Source organism: Tachysurus vachellii, chromosome 24, assembly GCF_030014155.1.
Source record: "Tachysurus vachellii isolate PV-2020 chromosome 24, HZAU_Pvac_v1, whole genome shotgun sequence".
In the NCBI taxonomy this organism is placed as follows: Eukaryota; Metazoa; Chordata; class Actinopteri; order Siluriformes; family Bagridae; genus Tachysurus; species Tachysurus vachellii.
This window is the reverse complement of record NC_083483.1, coordinates 13,611,315-13,632,344: the sequence shown is the minus strand read 5'-3', so window position 1 is coordinate 13,632,344 and position 21,030 is coordinate 13,611,315. Positions and strand designations below refer to the sequence as shown.

Sequence of the window (21,030 nt, the reverse complement as noted above, 5' to 3'; positions counted from 1 at the left end):
GAAGTAGCTATAGGAGCGAATCCTGACCAGACAAAGAGTGAGTGACTGAGAGTGGCTTATACTGTATAGGGTGTGTGTTAGGTGGTGCTGATTAGTACTCAGGTGAATGTGAGGGAAGGACCTGGTGACTCCATGACAACTAGCAACCTGTCGCACTGTCTTGTAGTTGGGTTAGTTAGCTAACTGCAGCTGACCGGTTTATCTCAGCAGCACGTCCAGCTAACTGTAGCAAAAACGATTTGCCGCTTGATATCGAAGACAAAAAGATTATCCTGTTGATGAAAGACGCCAGGAAGCTTCTCAGACCTTTGACTAGGAAACGAAAAGAAAACGCCGCATCAACCCGGATGTCCAAATCACCCCGGAGTTCAGCAAGTGATAACAAATCAACATGGCATGAGTATCAGCAGTAAATGCAGTAAATTATTTACTTTGTAAATACAGTATAAATGCAAGCTTTTGACTAATTAACATATAAACATATTGCTTGTTAAATTTATAACATGTAGATACAGGTAAATAAACATCACTCATCACAACAGAACACAGTCTGAACAGACTTAAATGCACTTTTGTATGTTGCTCTGGATGAGGACGTCTGTTAAATGCAATGCAATGTATGTGATGTAAATGTTGTTTGGTTGCAGCTTGTTATTGTATCGGCACATTATTAGCTTGTATGTGCACAAGTGAGCGTCTGTTTTAAATCGGAATGAAACCCTTCGTCTAAAATGCCTTGTCGAAGAGCGTGATGACGAGGCACTTTTTGTGTGTAAATATGTGGTTGTGGTAATTGAACACAGATCCCTTAACACACATATAGTATCGGATGTGAGTGTGTGTGTGTGTGTGTGTGTGTGTGTGTGGACCTGCTCGATGCCAAAGTACCCAATGTTAGTCTTACTTCAATCTCTACAATCTGCCTAAATGATTAAGGCTTCACCGCAGTACTCGGTGGTTGTTTGTGCGAGTGTACAGGCTTGTGTCTTTATGTGTGTGTGTGTGTGTATGTGTGTGTGTGTGTGTGTGTGTGCTTTCTAATTAAATTAAAGTCAAAGCAGCATTTAAATTTGACCCGATGGAGATTTTGGAGTGGTTTTAAAACTTCTGTATACTAAGACCATTTCTCTGTGCGTATTGCGTTTGTGTGTGTGTGTGTGTGGGTGTGTGTCAGAGAGAGCGAGAGAGAGAGAAAGAGCGAGAGAATAAGAAGAAGGTGTGTGGGAAAGCGTCAGACTTAGTCTTTCCTTTTGGCCAGATCTCTGACTCTGTGTGTGTGTGTGTGTGTGTATCATGGGTGATAAATGAAGGGAAATGAAAGAGTGTGAGATTTGGGAGTGTTGGGAGAATTCTGTGGTCTGGCAGTTCACTGGCGTCAGACAGATGCTTTCATTTTTCTCCTTCTAACTGCAAAAATATACACCCACCTAGACTGGGGGGGTTGAGGGCAGGAGGGAGAGAGCGAGAGAGAGAGAGAGAGAGAGAGAGAGAGAGAGAGAGAGAGAGAGATGGTCAGAGAGCATTTTAGGTAAAGGAATGCCACAAAACTGTCTCCTCCCTCCATGTCTCTTCTCCATGTTTTCTTTTTTGTCTTTCCTTTTTTATTTCATCTTCATTTTTGTCCGTCCAGAGTCTGTCCATAATTCCATGAAAATGATGCGTGAATATAAACCTCAGGAAAAATAAACACCAATCGGAGAGATTGAGAGAGAGAGAGAGAGAGAGAGCGAGAGAGAGCAAGAGAGAGAGAGAGAGAGAGAGAGCGAGAGAGAGAGAGAGAGAGAGAGAGTGTAGTTAGTAAGGATACAAACACAGTTAAAAAACTCTACATCATCAGAAAAATGCTGTTTTCTGATCAGTGTGTGTGTGATATTTAGTGTGATACTTTATGAGAAGAACGCACAAATTGGTTATAACTGGTTCAAGGAAACTGGTTCTAACTGCTTTAAGCTGTTAAACTACACTGAATCACTACACTACACTAAAGTAACTATTGTTTACAAACACTGAGAAAGGCAGGTCAGAGTGAACAGTATGAAACCTTTAACAGGAATATGTACAATTATACACTGAAAACATTAATACACTGGATGGACTGACGAGTGATTGGATGGTTGGATGGATGGATGGATGGATGGATGGATGGGTGGCTGACTGGCTAAGTGATTGGATGGATGGATGGATGGATGGATGGATGGATGGATGGCTGATTGGATGGATGGCTGAGTGATTGGATGGATGGATGGATGGATGGATGGGTGAATAGATGGATGGATGGATTGATGGCTGAGTGACTGGATGGATGGGTGGGTGGATGGCTGAGTGATTGGATGGATGGATGGCTGAGTGATTGGATGGGTGGGTGGATGGCTGAGTGATTGGATGGATGGATGGCTGAGTGATTGGATGGGTGGGTGGATGGCTGAGTGATTGGATGGGTGGATGGCTGAGTGATTGGAAGGATGGATGGCTGAGTGATTGGATGGGTGGGTGGATGGCTGAGTGATTGGAAGGATGGATGGCTGAGTGATTGGATGGATGGATGGGTGGATGTCTGAGTGATTGGATGGATAGATGGATGGATGGCTGAGTAGATGGATGGATGGGTGGATGGCTGAGTGATTGGATGGATGGATGGATGGATGGCTGACTGATTGGATGGATGGATGGATGGATGGATGGCTGACTGATTGGATGGATGGATGAGTGGAGGAATGGATGGATGGCTGACTGATTCGATGGATGGATAGATGGCTGAGTGATTGGATGGATGGATGGATGGATGGATGGACGGCTAACTGATTGGATGGATGGATGGATGGATGGATGAATGAATGAATGGATGGATAAATGGTACATGCCTGCAAGTGACACAAGCTACTTGTCACAGATCATGCGAACTCAGGGTCAAGTGTATCTTTCATAAATCACATCAATATTCATGTATCCCAATATTCCTTTGTATGTGTGTGTGTGTGTGTGTGTGTGTGTCACTGTGGCCACAAGCTTAAGAAGCAGAACCCACACTAGCCATTTCCTCCACAATAACATAAACCGAGCATGACCACACACATATACACAAACACACACACAGCCACAAAATCAGGCTAGTGTGACACAGAGAGGGTTTATATGTCTGCCATCAAATAGCCCAAAGGAAGTGGATCACACACTCACACACACACACACACACACACACACACACACATACACACACACATACACACACACATACACACACGTACAGAGCCATGGGCAGGTCATTTAGGATACAGCATCCTCAAGCCTCAAACAATGGCTGCTATTTTACTGCCCTGAAAACAGAGAAAGAGAGAGAGACAGAAAGAGAGACAGACAGAAAGAGTGAGAGATCGATTTACATCAGCTAGACCGGTAAGCACCCATGGACTGCCCTGCAATTAGTAAATGCCACAACCTAGATACAGTTACATTACACTGCACAATCCTATCAGCTGTGTGTTCTTCTCTTCTCTTCTCTTCTCTTCTCTTCTCTTCTCTTCTCTTCTCTTCTCTTCTCTTCTCTTCTCTTCTCTTCTCTTCTCTTCTCTTCCCTTCTCTTCTCTTCTCTTCTCATCTCTTTTCTTTTTCTGTTTTCTCATCTCTTTTCTTTCCTTTTCTTTTCTTTTCTTTTCTTTTCTTTTCTTACTTCTTTTTTCTTTTCTCTTCTCTTCTCTTCTCTTCTCTTCTCTTCTCTTCTCTTCTCTTCTCCTGTTTTCTAATCTCTTTTCTTTTCTTTTGTTTTCTTACTTCTTTTTTCTTTTCTCTTCTCTTCTCTTCTCTTCTCTTCTCTTCTCTTCTCTTCTCTTCTCTTCTCTTTTCTTATCTTCTCTTTTTCCGTTTTCTTTTCTTTTCTTTTTTCTTTTCTCTTCTTGTATCTTATAATTCTCTTCTCTTCTTTTCTCTTCTCTTCTCTTCTCTTCTCTTCTCTTCTCTTCTCTTCTCTTCTCTTCTCTTCTCTTCTCTTCTCTTTTTCCGTTTTCTCCTCTCTTTTCTTTCCTTTTCTTTTCTTTTCTTACTTCTTTTTTCTCTTCTCTTCTCCTCTCTTCTCTTCTCTTCTCTTCTCTTTTTCCGTTTTCTCCTCTCTTTTCTTTCCTTTTCTTTTCTTTTCTTACTTTTTTTTTCTCTTCTCTTCTCTTCTCTTCTCTTCTCTTCTCTTCTCTTCTCTTCTTCCTTTCTGCTCATCCACCATCTCCTTTCTTCTTTTCATCAATGTCCGTCCAGCGCTCTTTGTATTAAATAGAGCAGTCATTGTGCGCTCTGAATCAGAGGTGATAGCGGAGAGGCCGCGGAAACACCGACATCTTTCCCGTAAGAAAGTGAAGTGAGGATGAAAAAAAAACCAAAAACAAAACCCTGAGAGAAAGTCGAGAAGGAATCACTTCCCCAAACAGACGAGTACAGTAAGAGCGGCCTTATCGGCTGCCGCGCTCCTCAAAGCCTCAAAGCCTCGCTTATCTCAAAGCCGAAGATTATTTTTCTTCACTCTTCCTCTAACTCATGCTCTCACTCTTTTTGTTTGTTGTAGTCTGTTCCCAAGGATGGCTTGTAGAGAAAGGCGTCTGTCTCCTCCCTTCGCTTTTCTCTTCCTGCTTCATTTTATCACCTCTTCTCCCACTCCCACGCTCATGTAATCACTCAGCTTTAAATAAAGACTGCCTGCTTTTGGACACTTTTCCATACAGGGTCAAGGTTGTGTGTTTGTTTCTGTGTGTGTGCGTGTGTGTGTGTGTGTGTGTGTGTGTTTTCATCTTTGTAGCAGTGAATTAGAGCTAAAACCCGGTTCATTAAACAGTGCAATAAGCTTGAACACGGCTCACGTGCTCGTTTTTAGCTCTGTGACGTCCTCTGTAGGTTTTTTCCACAGAAAACATCACATCATACAGTGTCCAAAACATAAACACGTCTGTTTAAGATAGCCATTATCATCCGAGCCAGATTTCTTTTTGCCTGTTCAGGCCAAATATCTGCAAACACCATCTGCAATTGCTCTCATACACAAATTACCTTCTTTTTCTCTCCGCTAATTCTTTGCGATATCTCTGTTACGGTTCCTGCGGGACGCATATCTGAGAAGAATGCCTTCCTGTCCCGAGCGTTCCCATAGTGCATAGCGGCTGCAGCGGCTAACAAGGGAGCCATGAAACTCTGAGTGAGGGAGAGAGAGAGATTGAAAGAGAGAGATAGACAGAACAGAGACAGAGCCGTTATAAATGAGATCTCAGAGGACCTGTAGGATCGGCCCTGATCGCAGAAGCAGACGCACGGAGCTCCAAAGCCCCGTCCTCTTATTAAGTAATAGTGCAGTTTGCAAATTCGATTTCTTATTTTTTTTTTCACGTCTTTCACATTTGTCTTTCCACTCACCCCACTGGAGCCCGGGCATTTTTGTGTAGGTGTGCTGGCCTCGCTGCCGACATCTGCACAGTCTCACACGTAGAGGAGGAACCCCTGTAATGAATATATACCGTAGAAAACAGAACAGAGAGAAGGAGTGAGAGGCAGGGAATGGTGAGAAGGAAGGACAGGATGAAGAGATAATTACAGGAAAGGGTGATTATTAGTCCGTCACTCTATCTCCAGACAGATAAGTGAAATCAGATGGAAAGACGCTGAGTGTGAAACAGAGAGAGAGAAAAAGACAGAGACAGAGAGAGAGGACAAAAAAGAGGAAGTTTGGGGAATTGTGCGGTTGTAAACAGGAGGTTTTACATGATGATTCATGACTTGATAATGACTTCATCAGTGCAGAGAACCGAAGATGAGGAACCCCGTGTTTAACCCGGGAAAAGAACAAGGAAACACGTGTTAATCATTTAAGAAACACTGGGTTATGAAACTCTGCACGGCAGCGTTTACAGCGTTATCTCCACATCACGGTGCGAATGCGTACAGTGTGAAATGATGCGCCGTTCGATTATTATGGCTAGATGCTTAGCAACAGACTCCCAATCAGACATCATACCAGGTAAAAACCAAGGGGTCAGCGGGCAAAATACTCAACCATCGAACAGCTGGTCAACAACATAACAAACTTAAAAAAGAGCAGAAAAGACGATAAACCTGCTCGATGCAGAACGATTAGACCTGAACTCTTTATCTGACTGATGTGAAAGCCCTTATTTAAAGAGATTCATTGTTGATGGTGCAGATGTGCAAATAAGATGAGGGTTAATCCAGGGTTTAGGAATATACAGTACATGGCTGTCCTCTAATTTCCTCCATGCCTGAGATTTGTTGCACATCACATTCCAAAGGACCCAAAAATGTCCATACGCCATATTTTAGACAAATGCTGTAATTTTTTTTTTTCGTATATACCTGCTGATATCTAACGTCATCTAACATCTCACTGTATCCAGGTGTGCTGTACATGACGAATGAATTCTCAAACACCAGAGAAGTTACATTTCAAACATGTTGAAAACAAGTATAAGAAAAACAAGTTCCTTTGTGCTTTACGTTTAATAAGCCCTGGTGAAAAGTGTACAGTCCAGAGATTTCTGAGCATATCCCTGTGCTGAGACTGAACTGACTCTGCTTTAAGACGGCGCACTCAGATTGGTCAACTGAAATCAGCAAGAAAGGCGTTACAGGTTTTTGCACTTCAGCTGTGGTGAACATTTCCCCATTGCGTACAGCAAGGCGTGTGTGTGTGTGTGTGTTCGGTGCAAGTGAGAGTAACTCAAATAAGCACATGTCTCCAGAACGCTAATTATAATTGCGTAATTGCTCTCGTTAGACCTCTGAAATAGTTTCCTGTGTAGAGCTGTCTTGTTCGTGACAAAGTTCGAAATCCTTCTCGCGTTTTTTTTTTTTCCAACTCATACGGCCCTGTCAACGCTTTAAGCTCGGAGAATCGGAAATGCGGAATCTGAGGTTTTGACGGATTTGTAATCACAGGAAAAACGTGACGAGCCCTTTTATTTTTTAAATGAACCCCCAAACCCATGGACGTGTTTATTTTTGAAGTGTCTCTATACGCTTATATTCCCAACCGTACTTTCTGTGTATATGAACTGAACACTATGGTATGTGTGGTATGTGTTCATGGCACCTCACACACCCTACGTGCTGTACACAGTGTGTACGATGTCGTTATTGTGAAGATGAGCTCCGTGGCCTGAGTGCTGTGTCCCGGGGTCAACAGAGGGCAGGGTGATTCCAGACCAGACCAGATAAGTGATGGATCAGCACCTGCCTCCCAGCTGGACTCAGACACAGACAACAGTGTATTATTGGAGTGTTTTATGGGTCGACGTGGTAGATGTTTTTCCTGCTCTTTTTTTTTATCGATTCCATCCTGTGCCATCTTCTGATAGATGCTAAGATGAAGAAGAAGAAGAAAATTTTTTTATTCATAATATTTATGTTCTTTCTGTAAATACTGCTCTCCTTAACCTATATAAACTCCTCTCTCTCTCTCTTTCTCTCTCTCTCACTCTCTCCTTCTACATCTAGAGTTTTTTCCACATAAAGCTGTTTTTCATAAACTAGCCTGGAATAGCAGTCCCTGAGGCGAGCACTGAAACACTAGCCCTCTCTCTCTCCCTCTCTTTTCTCCCTCACTCTCTCTCTCTCTCACCCTCTCTCTCAGAGCATGTGTGTGTGTAACAGTAGATTTTTCTGAATCGTTGCCAAACAGATGCAGTCTCTTGGAGTTCCACCAGAGGAGCTTTCATGCCTCCCCTCTCTCTCTCTCTCTCTCTCTCTCTCTCTCTCTCTCTCTCTCTCTCTCTCTCTCTCTCTGTGAGTCTCACTCTCTTCTCTCTCTCTTCGTTAGAGAACAGTAGTGTCCTCATCTGCGAGTTTTCCCCTCTTGCTCTCTTGGGCTGCTTTGTGTCAGATGTCTCAGTGCCGTTTGAAACCCGGACACAGACGACACGAGTCCTGTACATTCAGGCTCACGATCTGCTCTCTCTCTCTCTCTCTCTCTCTCTCTCTCTCTCTCTCTCTCTCTCTTCTCTCTCTCTCTCTCTCTCGCTCTCTCTCCATACAGCTGTGCTTGTGAGGTTTGGGAAAGAAAACAGCCTGACCCCAGATCAGCACCTCTGGAGAGCACATGATTTGTTCTGTACATCGTGCTTTTTTATTGTGTTTGACAAGTTGACTAATATTTATCTTGTGCTTTCTCTCTCCATCTCTAAATCCTTCTGTAATTATTTGGAACACGTCAGTCGAACGGCTGACTAGCAGTCAAAGAGTCATTTAATACAGAACAGCTCGTCCTGATCGCCGGCGGCATCCCATGCATGTGTCCCCGTCGTTTCACTCACATGACAGACGATCAGGACGGATGGAGGCCGTGTGATATCAGTATCCACCAATTTAGGTCTCAATTCAAGTTCAAATTTTAAACCCCCCCCAAAAAAAAAAACAACTGCAGATTTTCAGACTGTCTGATCTCCACGCGATTGACGTCATCACTGTGGATCTGCTTCTCAAAGTGTTCGAACGAGTCAGAGAAAGAAAAAAATACCTGAGCGCTCATTAGCATTAATACTGTTTAAAGGTACAGTATTATTCTTGTTAAAAAGAAGATACAGTTTCACAATAAACAATGCAAAATAAAAGGTTTTCATTAGTCTCATTCCCGTAGATGGTAAAAAAAATAAAAGTTATAAGCTACAACAGAATCATAGGAAAAATATTTTCTACTCCTTGTCATCAAAAACCCGTATCTAACGTCGTCTATCGCGGCGATGAGTTCATTCATTCATTCATTCATCTTCTACCGCTTATCCGAACTACCTCGGGTCACGGGGAGCCTGTGCCTATCTCAGGCGTCATCGGGCATCAAGGCAGGATACACCCTGGACGGAGTGCCAACCCATCACAGGGCACACACACACACACTCATTCACTCACGCACACTACGGACAATTTTCCAGAGATGCCAATCAACCTACCATGCATGTCTTTGGACCGGAGTACCCGGAGTACCCGGAGGAAACCCCCGAGGCACGGGGAGAACATGCAAACTCCACACACACAAGGCAGAGGCGGGAATCGAACCCCGACCCTGGAGGTGTGAGGCGAATGTGCTAACCACTAAGCCACCGTGCCCCCCCCGCGGCGATGCGTTATGTTTGGTAAATTTGAACATATGGGCATGAACTCAAAACCTTTAGCATGGAACAAAGTGCAAGAGAAACATTGTGACGTGGGGAAGGGGAAATGGGGCGGAGCTTCAAATCAAATCAAATCAAATCAAAGCTACCAGAAGTCATTGTTTAATATCAGAAATTTCTAAATATTGATTGGGTTTTTTTGGCATATTTGTAAGTGATGACTCTTTCTAGTGATGGCCAGAAATTATCCATCTAACACACACACAAGCACACAAACATAATAGTGCACACTTTGTTACACACTTCATTCAACACAGAAGCTGTATCACATACACAATTCACAGACAGTGTGCTACCTGTGTGTGTGTGTGTGTGTGTGTGTGTGTGTGTGTGTGTGTGTTCTTCCTTTAATTAGACACTGGTTTCTCTAGATGTTTGTGTGATGAGATCATTTACCACTCGATGTTGGCGTTAAAACTATGTGAATCTGAATCTTTGTTATTAATTTATTTACTTGTTTGTTTATTTATTTTTTCATGTATTATTTACCTGTGAGATATCTACACATGTATGAATGTCAAGTAATATGACAAATTGAACCAATCACGTTACGCACGATGTCGACCGGGCCACACGCCACCGCATGAATGAACAAAACAGTTCACACTTCATTGATCATACCAAAATAAAGTGTGGAAATGACCTTAGTGTTCGTCTTAAGTACCTTGGTGGGGACAGTAAAGCTAAGTCAGCATTAGTTATGGTCTGGGTCACTTGGCAGTAACACAGCGTATGATCATGAATTGGTTACAGCGCTTCAATATGCGCTTCAAGACCGTACCACAGCATCCTTCCCAGAAGCTGCTTGATCTCACTTGGCTTGGATTCAGAGCTACATCACGGTTACTAGAGAGCTTGAGTTCAACTCTAGGTCTTCCTACATCTCCCTTCTTACAAACATACACACTAGGGCTGGGCGATAAAACGTTAACGATATGTATCGCGATAGTCACATGATCGATAGCAATAAAAAAATTTTCGATAAAACGTTCGATTTTTTTTCTTCGTCGGAAGAAAACAGAGGTTGCGAAGCAAGTTTGGTTGCATTAACAAAGGCACTCACTCTCTGGTAACCTAGCAACATAGGGAGTGACACCCTAACAGCCAATCATGTAACAGTATCATAATGTAATATATTTTTCTCCTGGTCCTTATTTTAAATGGGTCATAAAAAATATCAGTAATTAGCAATATCGACCGATATGAAACACTGATATCGTGATCCCAGCCCTAATACACACACACAAACATTTGCATTGAAGTCATATGATCACATAAGGTCCAGATAAGATAAGATAAGGCTGCTTTCATGTGCTGTAGTAATTTGACGTATATCATGTTCACATGCTTTGTTTCTCGGACAGAACCTTAAATAGGGACGAGGCCAGGTTCATTCATACACGTTTTTACTTTTTATTTTGACACCATAACATATTTATAACACTATATTATAGAGTGATGATGAAATACAAGTTATTTTCACAGTGGAATATTGTACAGCATTTATAGAACGCTTGCTGAATCCGCTGCTGAACATGTCATTTAGAGCAGAATCTCTGCTTTAACCAACACAGTAAATGTTCAGGACTCCTCCCACATCTCAGAAAATCAGGCTTCGTAATTATCACTTACTTCATGTGTAACGTCCCAGTGGGAAAATTATGTTTACGGTCATTCCGACTGCACGTGAAGGGAAGCATCAGATGTGGCAATTTATCAACCCCCGATGTTACAGCATCTGACAAGAGACAGAAGAGAATTGTGAGACTAAACACCCAAGAGTAAAAATGTAAAAACACAATAAAGTGTAGAAGATATGTATCTGCTCTAGTGACCTCACAGTTCTCACACTCTACAGATAAAAAATATGTTCTGGTGTGTGTGTGTGGTGTGTGTGTGTGACCTGTATGAATTTGTGTTGAATGAAAACATCTTGTGATGTTTTGCATGATTGTCAGATTCTTATAATATGAATCAGTTTGCAAGAAGACAGCTAGTAAGGGATCTGTGTGTGTGTGGTTTTTTCCCGCGCTGCATGAAACACACTAAGCTATTGTGCTGCTCCTCAAACAGTCACATCCTGTCTCAGTCATGGGGTGATCTGAGGACAAACACACTTAAACACATGGACACTAGAATACACACAGACACAAACCAGTCTCACTTTTTACACACACAAACACACCTTGATTTTCTGCTCTGCCCTCTCACGCTCTCACTCACTCTCACTCACTCACTCACTTACTCAGTCTCACTCACTCACTCACTCACGCTCTCACTCACTCACTCACTTACTCACTCACTCACTCTCTTACACACTGTCTCACATACTCACTCACTCACTCACTCACTCACTCACGCTCTCACTCACTCACTCACTCACTCTTACACACTGTCTCAAATACTCACTCACTCACTCACGCTCTCACTCACTCACTCACTCCACTCACTCACTCACTCACTCTCTTACACACTGTCTCACATATTCACTCACTCACATACTCACACACACTCGCTTTCTCACTCATTCTTTTACTCACTCTCTCACACGCTCTTTCACTCACTCTCTCACACACTCATTCACTCTCACACACTGTCTTACTCACTCACTCTCTCACTCACTCTCTCACACACTCTGTCATTCACTCACTCACTCCCTCTCTCACACACTGTCTTACACACTCACTCACTCACTCACTCACTCACTCATTAGAACATGCCCCTGATAATCATTTCATCATCAGCTTCAATAATGACATTAGAGGAAAAAAGTACAACCTTAGACATATTTATTTATATTTTCTATAAATATATTATTTTATTTTTTTATTATTTGGGACATAACTTAAATGACAGTTTGTCAGCAGCCTTACGCTAATTTGTGTTAGATATCAGATCAAATCCATCAGCATGAACATGTGTTTCAGCACCAAGAGATAAAAATTGAGGAAAATCAGACCACACGTTGGGGCAGTGAGTCTGAATATCTGAGTCTTCTAGATAGTGAACATTTCAATTCTTTTTTCTTTATCGGTCATGAATTTCCTCATCTCCCTGTTCAGTTCGGTTTTAAATGAGTTTCAGTATAGACTCGAGTGCACAGATTATTCACTTTATTCAAACTGTAATAAAGTACATAAAGTGACTGAATTCATTGTTTACATCTTCAACAGAAGTGTCAAGATTGTTTGTTTTAGTCATTTTAACCTCACAGGATTTGAAGAAAGATGCTTAGTGATTTTAAAATAATAATAGTAATAATAATAATAATAACAATAATAATAATAATAATGGGACTTTTTAGAACAAAAAACTGTAATAATAAAAATGAAAAGAAAAGTAGAATTAATTTCCATACACACTGCACTTGATGAGACATTTGGCAAGTTTTAATTAAAACTTCTGTAATTAATTTAATTCAGACCTTGGCTTTAATATAAAAACATTTTTAGAATTTGTTCTCAGAAACAGAATTGTATTACACAGCCTGAATTATTATTGTTATTATTATTATTATTATTATTATTATTACATTGTTATTATTATTATTATTGCCTTGTTATTATTATTATTATTATTATTATTATTATTATTATTACATTATTATTATTATTATTATTATTATTATTATTATTATTATTATTATTATTATTATTATTATTATTACGTTGTTGTTGTTACAGTCAGCCTGTTTATGGTTATATTTTATTTGCTGTTAATTGTTCAGAAACATTTGAAATGTTTTCCACGACCACCCACTCGAGCTGCTTTTGTCTTATTATTAAAAAAACAACACAACCAAGGAATGCAATTATGTTATTCCTACTGTTCAGCTTTCCACACAGAAATGCTAGGCTGCATATTTCATGCCAACATTTCCATGTTTTATTTGCTGTTAATTAAATAAGATTTCCGAGGCAGAGATGAGTTCCTGTTAATTTAGCCCGAGCCCTGACTTTCCCACGCTGTCCCCACGCAGAGCTCGGACGTGACTCCGGCCCCCCGGTAGTGTCAGATTAGTGTTGAGGGTGAATTTTATCAGTTGAGGGTTAGATCGTGTGTGTGTGTGTGTGTGTGTGTGTGTGTGTGTGTGTGTGATGACGGATTAGACGGAGTGGTGTGCGTGGTTCTACTAGACAGACACTGGAGCTTAAGAACGTCTTCGCTTTGTGTATTTTTTATATTAATGATGTCACGTAACATCAGGTATGTGTTTGGACCTACATAAGCTCAGATTGCTTCTGTGCTTATTTATTCCCGCAGCTCAAACCGGAAAAGGAAACATTTCGGACTGAACAAACACATCTCAGTTCATCAACAATTTCAACAACATTTCATGTAAAATTAAAATTTTCTCTTCTCCAAACACCAAATTAATAAGCGATAAATCTGACAGATCTGCACTGAAAGTCATTTACTGAGTTTATAGTTCAGCTGAGTGCTGTAAATGAACGATGTGTGTGTGTGTGTGTGTTTGTGTGTGTGTGTGTGTGTGTGTTTGTGTATGTGTGTGTGTGTGTGTGTGGGACTGAGCCCAGGGGGTCCTTGGAGACTCTGCATGGCTGTCCTATCAAAAGCCTGTCAGAATCGCTCCAAGGCACAAACCCACTTCAGCAAGCTGCTCAAACACACACACACATACACACACACACACACACACACACACATTTTTTCCCCTCTAGCCGCCAGTCCATTTTAATTATGGATAAATGTTCTGTTGCTGGTCTGTGACGAGCATGCATAATAATCAGAGCTCCGTGATGGAGCCTTACGACGCATCTGAGTTCTGAAAATAGATCTGGGGCTGTGTGGAGCTTAACGCTAAAACCAGGAATGACTCACGCTAATTAAAAACACTAAAAACATGGAAGGAATTACAGAGAGAGAGAGAAAGAGAGAGAGAGATCATGCTAGTACCTCTCTCTCCCTCTCTCTATCACTCTCTCTCCCTCTCTTGGCTGAGGCAGGCAGGCACACAGATGGGTGGCAGGCTGGGTGCGGGCCACTCACACCACACCTGCTCCCTCTCTCCCTCTCTCTCTCTCTCTCACACACACACACACACACACACATTCACGCAGGTGCTCTCACATACACACACATACACATGTATGAACATGGCTCCTTTTTGGAAATGTTTATCTAAACACAATCATAGAAAAGAGAGACATCATTGAGAGACACATATAGAGAGGACACGTCTCCTTTATTAACACTGATACACATATAGAGAGGACACGCCTCCTTTATTAACACTGACACACATATAGTGAGGACACGCCTCCTTTATTAACACTGACACACATATAGTGAGGACACGCCTCCTTTATTAACACTGACACACATATAGAGAGGACACGCCTCCTTTATTAACACTGACACACGTATAGAGAGGACACGTCTCCTTTATTAACACTGATACACATATAGAGAGGACACGCCTCCTTTATTAACACTGACACACATATAGTGAGGACACGCCTCCTTTATTAACACTGATACACATATAGAGAGGACACGTCTCCTTTATTAACACTGACACACATATAGTGAGGACACGCCTCCTTTATTAACACTGACACCCATATAGAGAGGACACGTCTCCTTTATTAACACTGACACACATATAGAGAGGACACGCCTCCTTTATTAACACTGACACACATATAGAGAGGACACGCCTCCTTTATTAACACTGACACATATAGAGAGGACACGCCTCCTTTATTAACACTGACACCCATATAGAGAGGACACGCCTCCTTTATTAACACTGTCACATATAGAGAGGACACGTCTCCTTTATTAACACTGACACACATATAGTGAGGACACGCCTCCTTTATTAACACTGACACACATATAGAGAGGACACGGCTCCTTTATTAACACTGACACACATATAGATAGTACACGCCTCCTTTATTAACACTGACACACATATAGAGAGGACACGCCTCCTTTATTAACACTGACACGCATATAGAGAGGACACGCCTCCTTTATTAACACTTACACACATATAGTGAGGACACGCATCCTTTATTAACACTGACACACATATAGAGAGGACACGCCTCCTTTATTAACACTGACACACATATAGAGAGGACACGCCTCCTTTATTAACACTGATACACGTATAGAGAGGACACGCCTCCTTTATTAACACTGGCACCCATATAGAGAGGACACGCCTCCTTTATTAACACTGACACACATATAGAGAGGACACGCCTCCTTTATTAACACTGACACACATATACTGAGGACACGCCTCCTTTATTAACACTGACACACATATAGAGAGGACACGCCTCCTTTATTAACACTGACACACATATAGAGAGGACACGCCTCCTTTATTAACACTGACACACATATAGAGAGGACACGCCTCCTTTATTAACACTGACACACATATAGAGAGGACACGCCTCCTTTATTAACACTGTCACATATAGAGAGGACACGTCTCCTTTATTAACACTGACACACATATAGTGAGGACACACCTCCTTTATTAACACTGACACACATATAGAGAGGACACGTCTCCTTTATTAACACTGACACACATATAGAGAGGACACGCCTCCTTTATTAACACTGATACACATATAGAGAGGACACGCCTCCTTTATTAACACTGACACACATATAGAGAGGACACGCCTCCTTTATTAACACTGATACACATATAGAGAGGACACGCCTCCTTTATTAACACTGACACACATATAGAGAGGACACGCCTCCTTTATTAACACTGACACACATATAGTGAGGACACGCCTCCTTTATTAACACTGACACACATATAGAGAGGACACGTCTCCTTTATTAACACTGACACACATATAGAGAGGACACGCCTCCTTTATTAACACTGATACACATATAGAGAGGGCACGCTTCCATTATTAACACTGACACACATATAGAGAGGACACGCCTTCTTTATTAACACTGACACACATATAGTGAGGACATGCCTCCTTTATTAACACTGACACACATATAGAGAGGACACGCCTTCTTTATTAACACTGACACACATATATGGAGGACACGCCTCCTTTATTAACACTGATACACATATAGAGAGGACATGCCTCCTTTATTAACACTAGAGAGGACACACCTCTTATTAAGACCGACACGCATATAGAGAGGACACTGTGTGTGTGTGTGTGTGTGTGTGTGTGTGTGTGTGTGTGTTTGTGTGTGTGTGTAAAATCACAGTTAATCTGAAGTGTTTGGCACTGATAAAGACAGATGTGGATGTGATAAAGAGTGATTATCTGCCCCCTTCTGGCTGAAGCATGTAACTGCACCAGCAGTAAAACTCTACTCACCTTCCAGTGTTCATTCAAAATCTGATTCAAAAGAACTTTAGAGATCCTGAAGTTCCAGTGATTATGGAGTAAAGATAAGGAAGTTATTTGTATGTTTCAGTTAATGCTAGCCTTACTGGACAAAAGTTAGCATAACGGAATGTTCTGCTGGAAATTGTGACCTCATCACTGGTGACAATTTTCCTAGAAAGAAAAATGGGAGAAAGTTTCTAAATTAGCCCCTTCCACTTTACATGGTATCAGTAATTAGTTGCAGTTATTCATAATAACTAATCACAGCTCAGAAGGGATTTTCAATGCTAGCTGAGGTCTACACGTGCGGATGTAGACACACACACAGTTTTTCACCACCATGTATCGCTCGTTGTCACTGTCCCAGCCTGAGCAGTTTATTTCGGACAGCACCGCTTATACGAGCGGACAAAACGACGTCATTCTCCACGACCGACCGGAGCGTTAACTGCTTTAGCTGCTGTTTGAGCACACATGCACCGCAGCGTATGCATCCCATTGAGGTGAACGAGGGTGAATTTGGACTCTACTTGTGGTTTTCCAAGATTTTTGTTAGATGGCATAATTTATTTTTTTTTTCGAATTTGCTTATAGGTCTGTGTTTATATTTATATATTTTTTGCGAGTGTAAATGTGTGGATGTGAGCGCGTGCTGTCAGCTAGTAGGAATGCATCTGTACCGCCAATGCTAAAATGGCTGCCAAACGCTAACATGGCTGCCAGGTTTCTGGAGAGAGAGAGAGACAGAGAGAGAGAGAGAGAGAGAGAGAGAGAGATTATTCTTATTCACACTCACTTGCTTTTTTGTGCTTGAGGTATTTACTGGTGTTTCTTTGTGTCTTTCTTATAATCTTTACCACACTGTATCAAATCGTGCTGGCATGTGCCACTATATTCTCTTGTCAAATGTGGGTGAATGATACACACCTACACACACATACATACATACACACACACAGGGTCCTCCTCAGCATCATTTTTTACTTAAACATATCATGTTGTAACACACTCTCTCACTCTGATTCTCTCTTATAGAATCGGGACAATCAGACAGTTCGAGCCAGCAGGCAGACTCAGACATCAAACCCCCACCAAATGGTAAGATCCCATCTCTGCACCTCCACACAGCCATTATAAGGCATTATAAACCCCCCGTTCACTTGTAGGCTTTATAATGCGACGTTCTTCAGTCGCACCAAGCAAATACACCATGTGTCTGAAATCACTCTTTCCTTTCCATATATTTACTCTGGGCCAGATATATATAGTGTAATATGTTATTACGGTGCATTGTAGCATTTCACACACACACACACACACACACACACACTGTATTTGTCCATGTGGTTACACACGTGATTCCCAAAATAATTCCTCTCAAAATAGTGCACTCTAGTAAGTATTAAGTAACATGTTGAATTCCTGTATCCTCACAGCTTCACACTCCAATTCAGAGTTCAGCTTTCTGTTCATGTACACGTTCCCTTTGGGTTCTCCAGCTTCTCTTACTGTCCAAAAAAAACACGCCTGGAAGGCGGATTGGCGACTCTGAATTGCCTCTGATTGTGAATGTGTGTGTGTGTGTGTGTGTGTGTGTGTGTGTGTGTAGCCCTGCAATGGACTGGTGTTCCATCCTGGGCATATTCCCACCTCATGCCTAGTATTCCCGGGATACACTCCAGATTCATTGCGACCTTTACCGACAAAAAACAAACAAACACGAGTCTCTGCTGTTAGTCGCCGATGCGTATATTTATATTTATTTTGTATATTTTGTGACTTACGAATGGGGAAATACAAGCAAAGTGATATATCAAGCATAGGATAATAAATAGAGCTGCCTTACACCATGTCGAGTAGAGGTGTAAAAGCTAGTCGAGTTAAGGATTCATTAAGCACCGTTAACGATGTAGTTTATCACAACGTCACTTTTCCAGATTTGTCGACTTCCCGGTGTGTTCGGTACGACACTCTATAACACTGTTTTCTTTAAAAGTAGACAAGAATGGGCAAAAGTGATATGACAGAGCTAAAGACATGAACTTAAGTTTTTTCTAGAAGTCATTTGGATGATTATGTAGCGTAAGTATAATGCATAATGTAGCTATAAGCTTGTTATTACTTGCTATAATGCTGCATTAAGGCCTTGAACTCCAGCACAGAACTATTCTTAGTTTTGCGGAAATCAATGTCATGAAACAAAGACTTTTTATGAGAATGATGGATTGCAGCGTTACTGCAAGTCTGAAATCTTCGACACTGTGCATATTCTATTTTATTTAAAATTATTGTGACTATAAGAGGTTATAACATCTGTCTTACGTTATCCACAGGGCATTTGAACTTCCAGGACTGCTTCGTCACATCAGGGGTTTGGAACGCAGCCGAGCTCGTACGAGTTTCACAGAGTGAGTGAACATTAATGTCATCGTTTTCATTTCAACATAAATGTTTGTGCTCATTAATCTGCTGGGTTTTGCATCCTGTGACATTTCCTGTAATTAAAGAGTTACATCGAAGACAATTTATTCCGATTATTATTTATTTGACTGATGACGTCAGGATGGAGGAAACAAATTTGAGTCCTGCCCAGTTCTAATGTTCTAATGTTCACACATAAAAACAACCACAAACCTTTTCCTTTTCAACCGGACCTAGCAACATCCGGTGACGTGAGTGAGAGCGAAAGGTCTTGATGTATTTAATAACTTTTAACATCAGCGTATTATTTAATCCCATATTCCACAAGTTTAACAGGCATCTTCTCTAATGTTAGAAATAAAGTAAAATGTTTCACTACTGTATAAATACGGGCAGAAACAAGCTTCGCAGAAACTAATCTTCCAGGAAATCTCAAACCAATAAAAATCCCTCGCCAAGCTGAAAGGCATTGCTTCATCGCCAGCGTCCAGTCATGTTGATGAAACTCGATGTGCACGGATATCAATACTGACGTTTATCTGGACGTGGCTATGGAAAAGCCTTCCAGCCTCGCGTTGTGCACAGCATATTCCTGTTATTTGTGATTCTCTTTGAAATCGGTGTTAGAAAAATTTTGGAAGAGCATTCGCAATTTGATGTTTTTGGAAGTCGGAGCTCCGCCGATGGTGGGCCGGGTTAAATTCATACCAGACCACAGAGCGGGCTGAATTCATAGCGTTCAGTGCGTACACATTGCGTTATTTGCAGCACCCACATCTGTAAAGTGACTCTGCCATCAGAAATGATGGATATATTGCAGGAGGCAAAGAAATTGGGCCTTGAAGTGAAATGGGTTTGGGTGTTTGTCTACACAAGATGGTAGTCCAACTTTTGGAACACGCAGTCAGTCAGTCGTGCCAACTCTCAGTCTAGCTAAATTGCATGTATCAACGTCGACTCGGCTAAAAACAGCGTTCGCTTTCTTTCGGATCGTCCAAAAATGCGACAAATGACCTTGAATCTGACAGCATGATTGCCTTCTCAACAGCAGCAATTAAATCTGCTCTCTCAGAAATACCAGCGTGTGTTTGTGTGTGTGTGTGTGTCTCCACTAATGATGGAAATAGAGGGTTTTTTTTTTCTCACGCCAAAACTGTGACTGTTGGAAATGTCAAACTAGTTTAGTTTAATAAGTTTACGGATCTGATAATGGACGCCTTGCCAAAATAAACCTGAAATTGTCAGACTGGAAGAACAACAGGAGTGTTTCACTTAGAATAAAGCAGCAAGATACAGGTGTGTGTGTGTGAGTGTGTGTGTGTGTGCGTGTGTGTGTCTCAGCACTGGTTAAAAGACGAGAAAAATGTTTTTTTCAACGTCAACAAAAACAAGATGAAAAGCTAATATGTTTAACTGGGATGAACAATAGCGTCGCACTGAGATCCTTCAGCAACGCCGGCGTTTCATTCTAGTCATTTCCAAAAGTCATGAAGTTGCTCCTCTGGGGAACATTTGAGGCTGTAATCATGGTTCTGAAGGGAGCGACGTCTTGTAATACAACCACTAATGGCTTGGGTGGACACGTACGTTTGACCCGCAGACCGCTTTGGCCTCTGTGCAGCGTTGCCTTTTTGTCATGGAATCAGACGGCCACCTTTTTAATTCAGGATTTTAATGCAAGTGTAAAAATAAATACAAAAACAGGCACACGGTGCTGAGATATCTGGGTGTGTTCGACATCTTCTCAGCGTTCTTCGTCAGCATCAGCACAGTCGGCGACCTGGACTTGAGCGGGATCGTTGTGGTTAGGCGTGTCTCTGCAACGTCCAATCAAACGATTCCCTTTTATGGCGTGGAAACATAGCGTTGTGTGCGTCAGTGGACCGAACGTTTTCCAGGACGATTTTATTTACATACAGTATAAGAAATAACCAACCAAAGAAAAAACATGCTTACTTTAAGAAACGTAGCGTTGTGTGCGTCAGTGGACCGAACGTTTTCCAGAATGATTTTATTTACATATAAGAAATAACCAACCAAAGAAAAACAAATGCTTACTTTAAGAAACATAGCGTTGTGTGCGTCAGTGG

General features: G+C 41.5%; 1 protein-coding gene across 8 annotated transcripts in view; it reads left to right on the top strand.

Annotated features, from left to right (window-relative positions):
- The window catches only part of nfixa (nuclear factor I/Xa), a 103,942-nt gene that overhangs the window by 64,356 nt on the left and 18,556 nt on the right, over positions 1 to 21,030 (top strand). For all 8 annotated transcript variants that reach the window (XM_060859891.1, XM_060859893.1, XM_060859896.1 and 5 more), the window contains 2 exons: positions 17,555 to 17,617; positions 18,853 to 18,927. In XM_060859891.1, the coding sequence (XP_060715874.1) occupies positions 17,555 to 17,617; positions 18,853 to 18,927 (138 nt within the window). The remainder of the gene's footprint in view (positions 1 to 17,554; positions 17,618 to 18,852; positions 18,928 to 21,030) is intronic.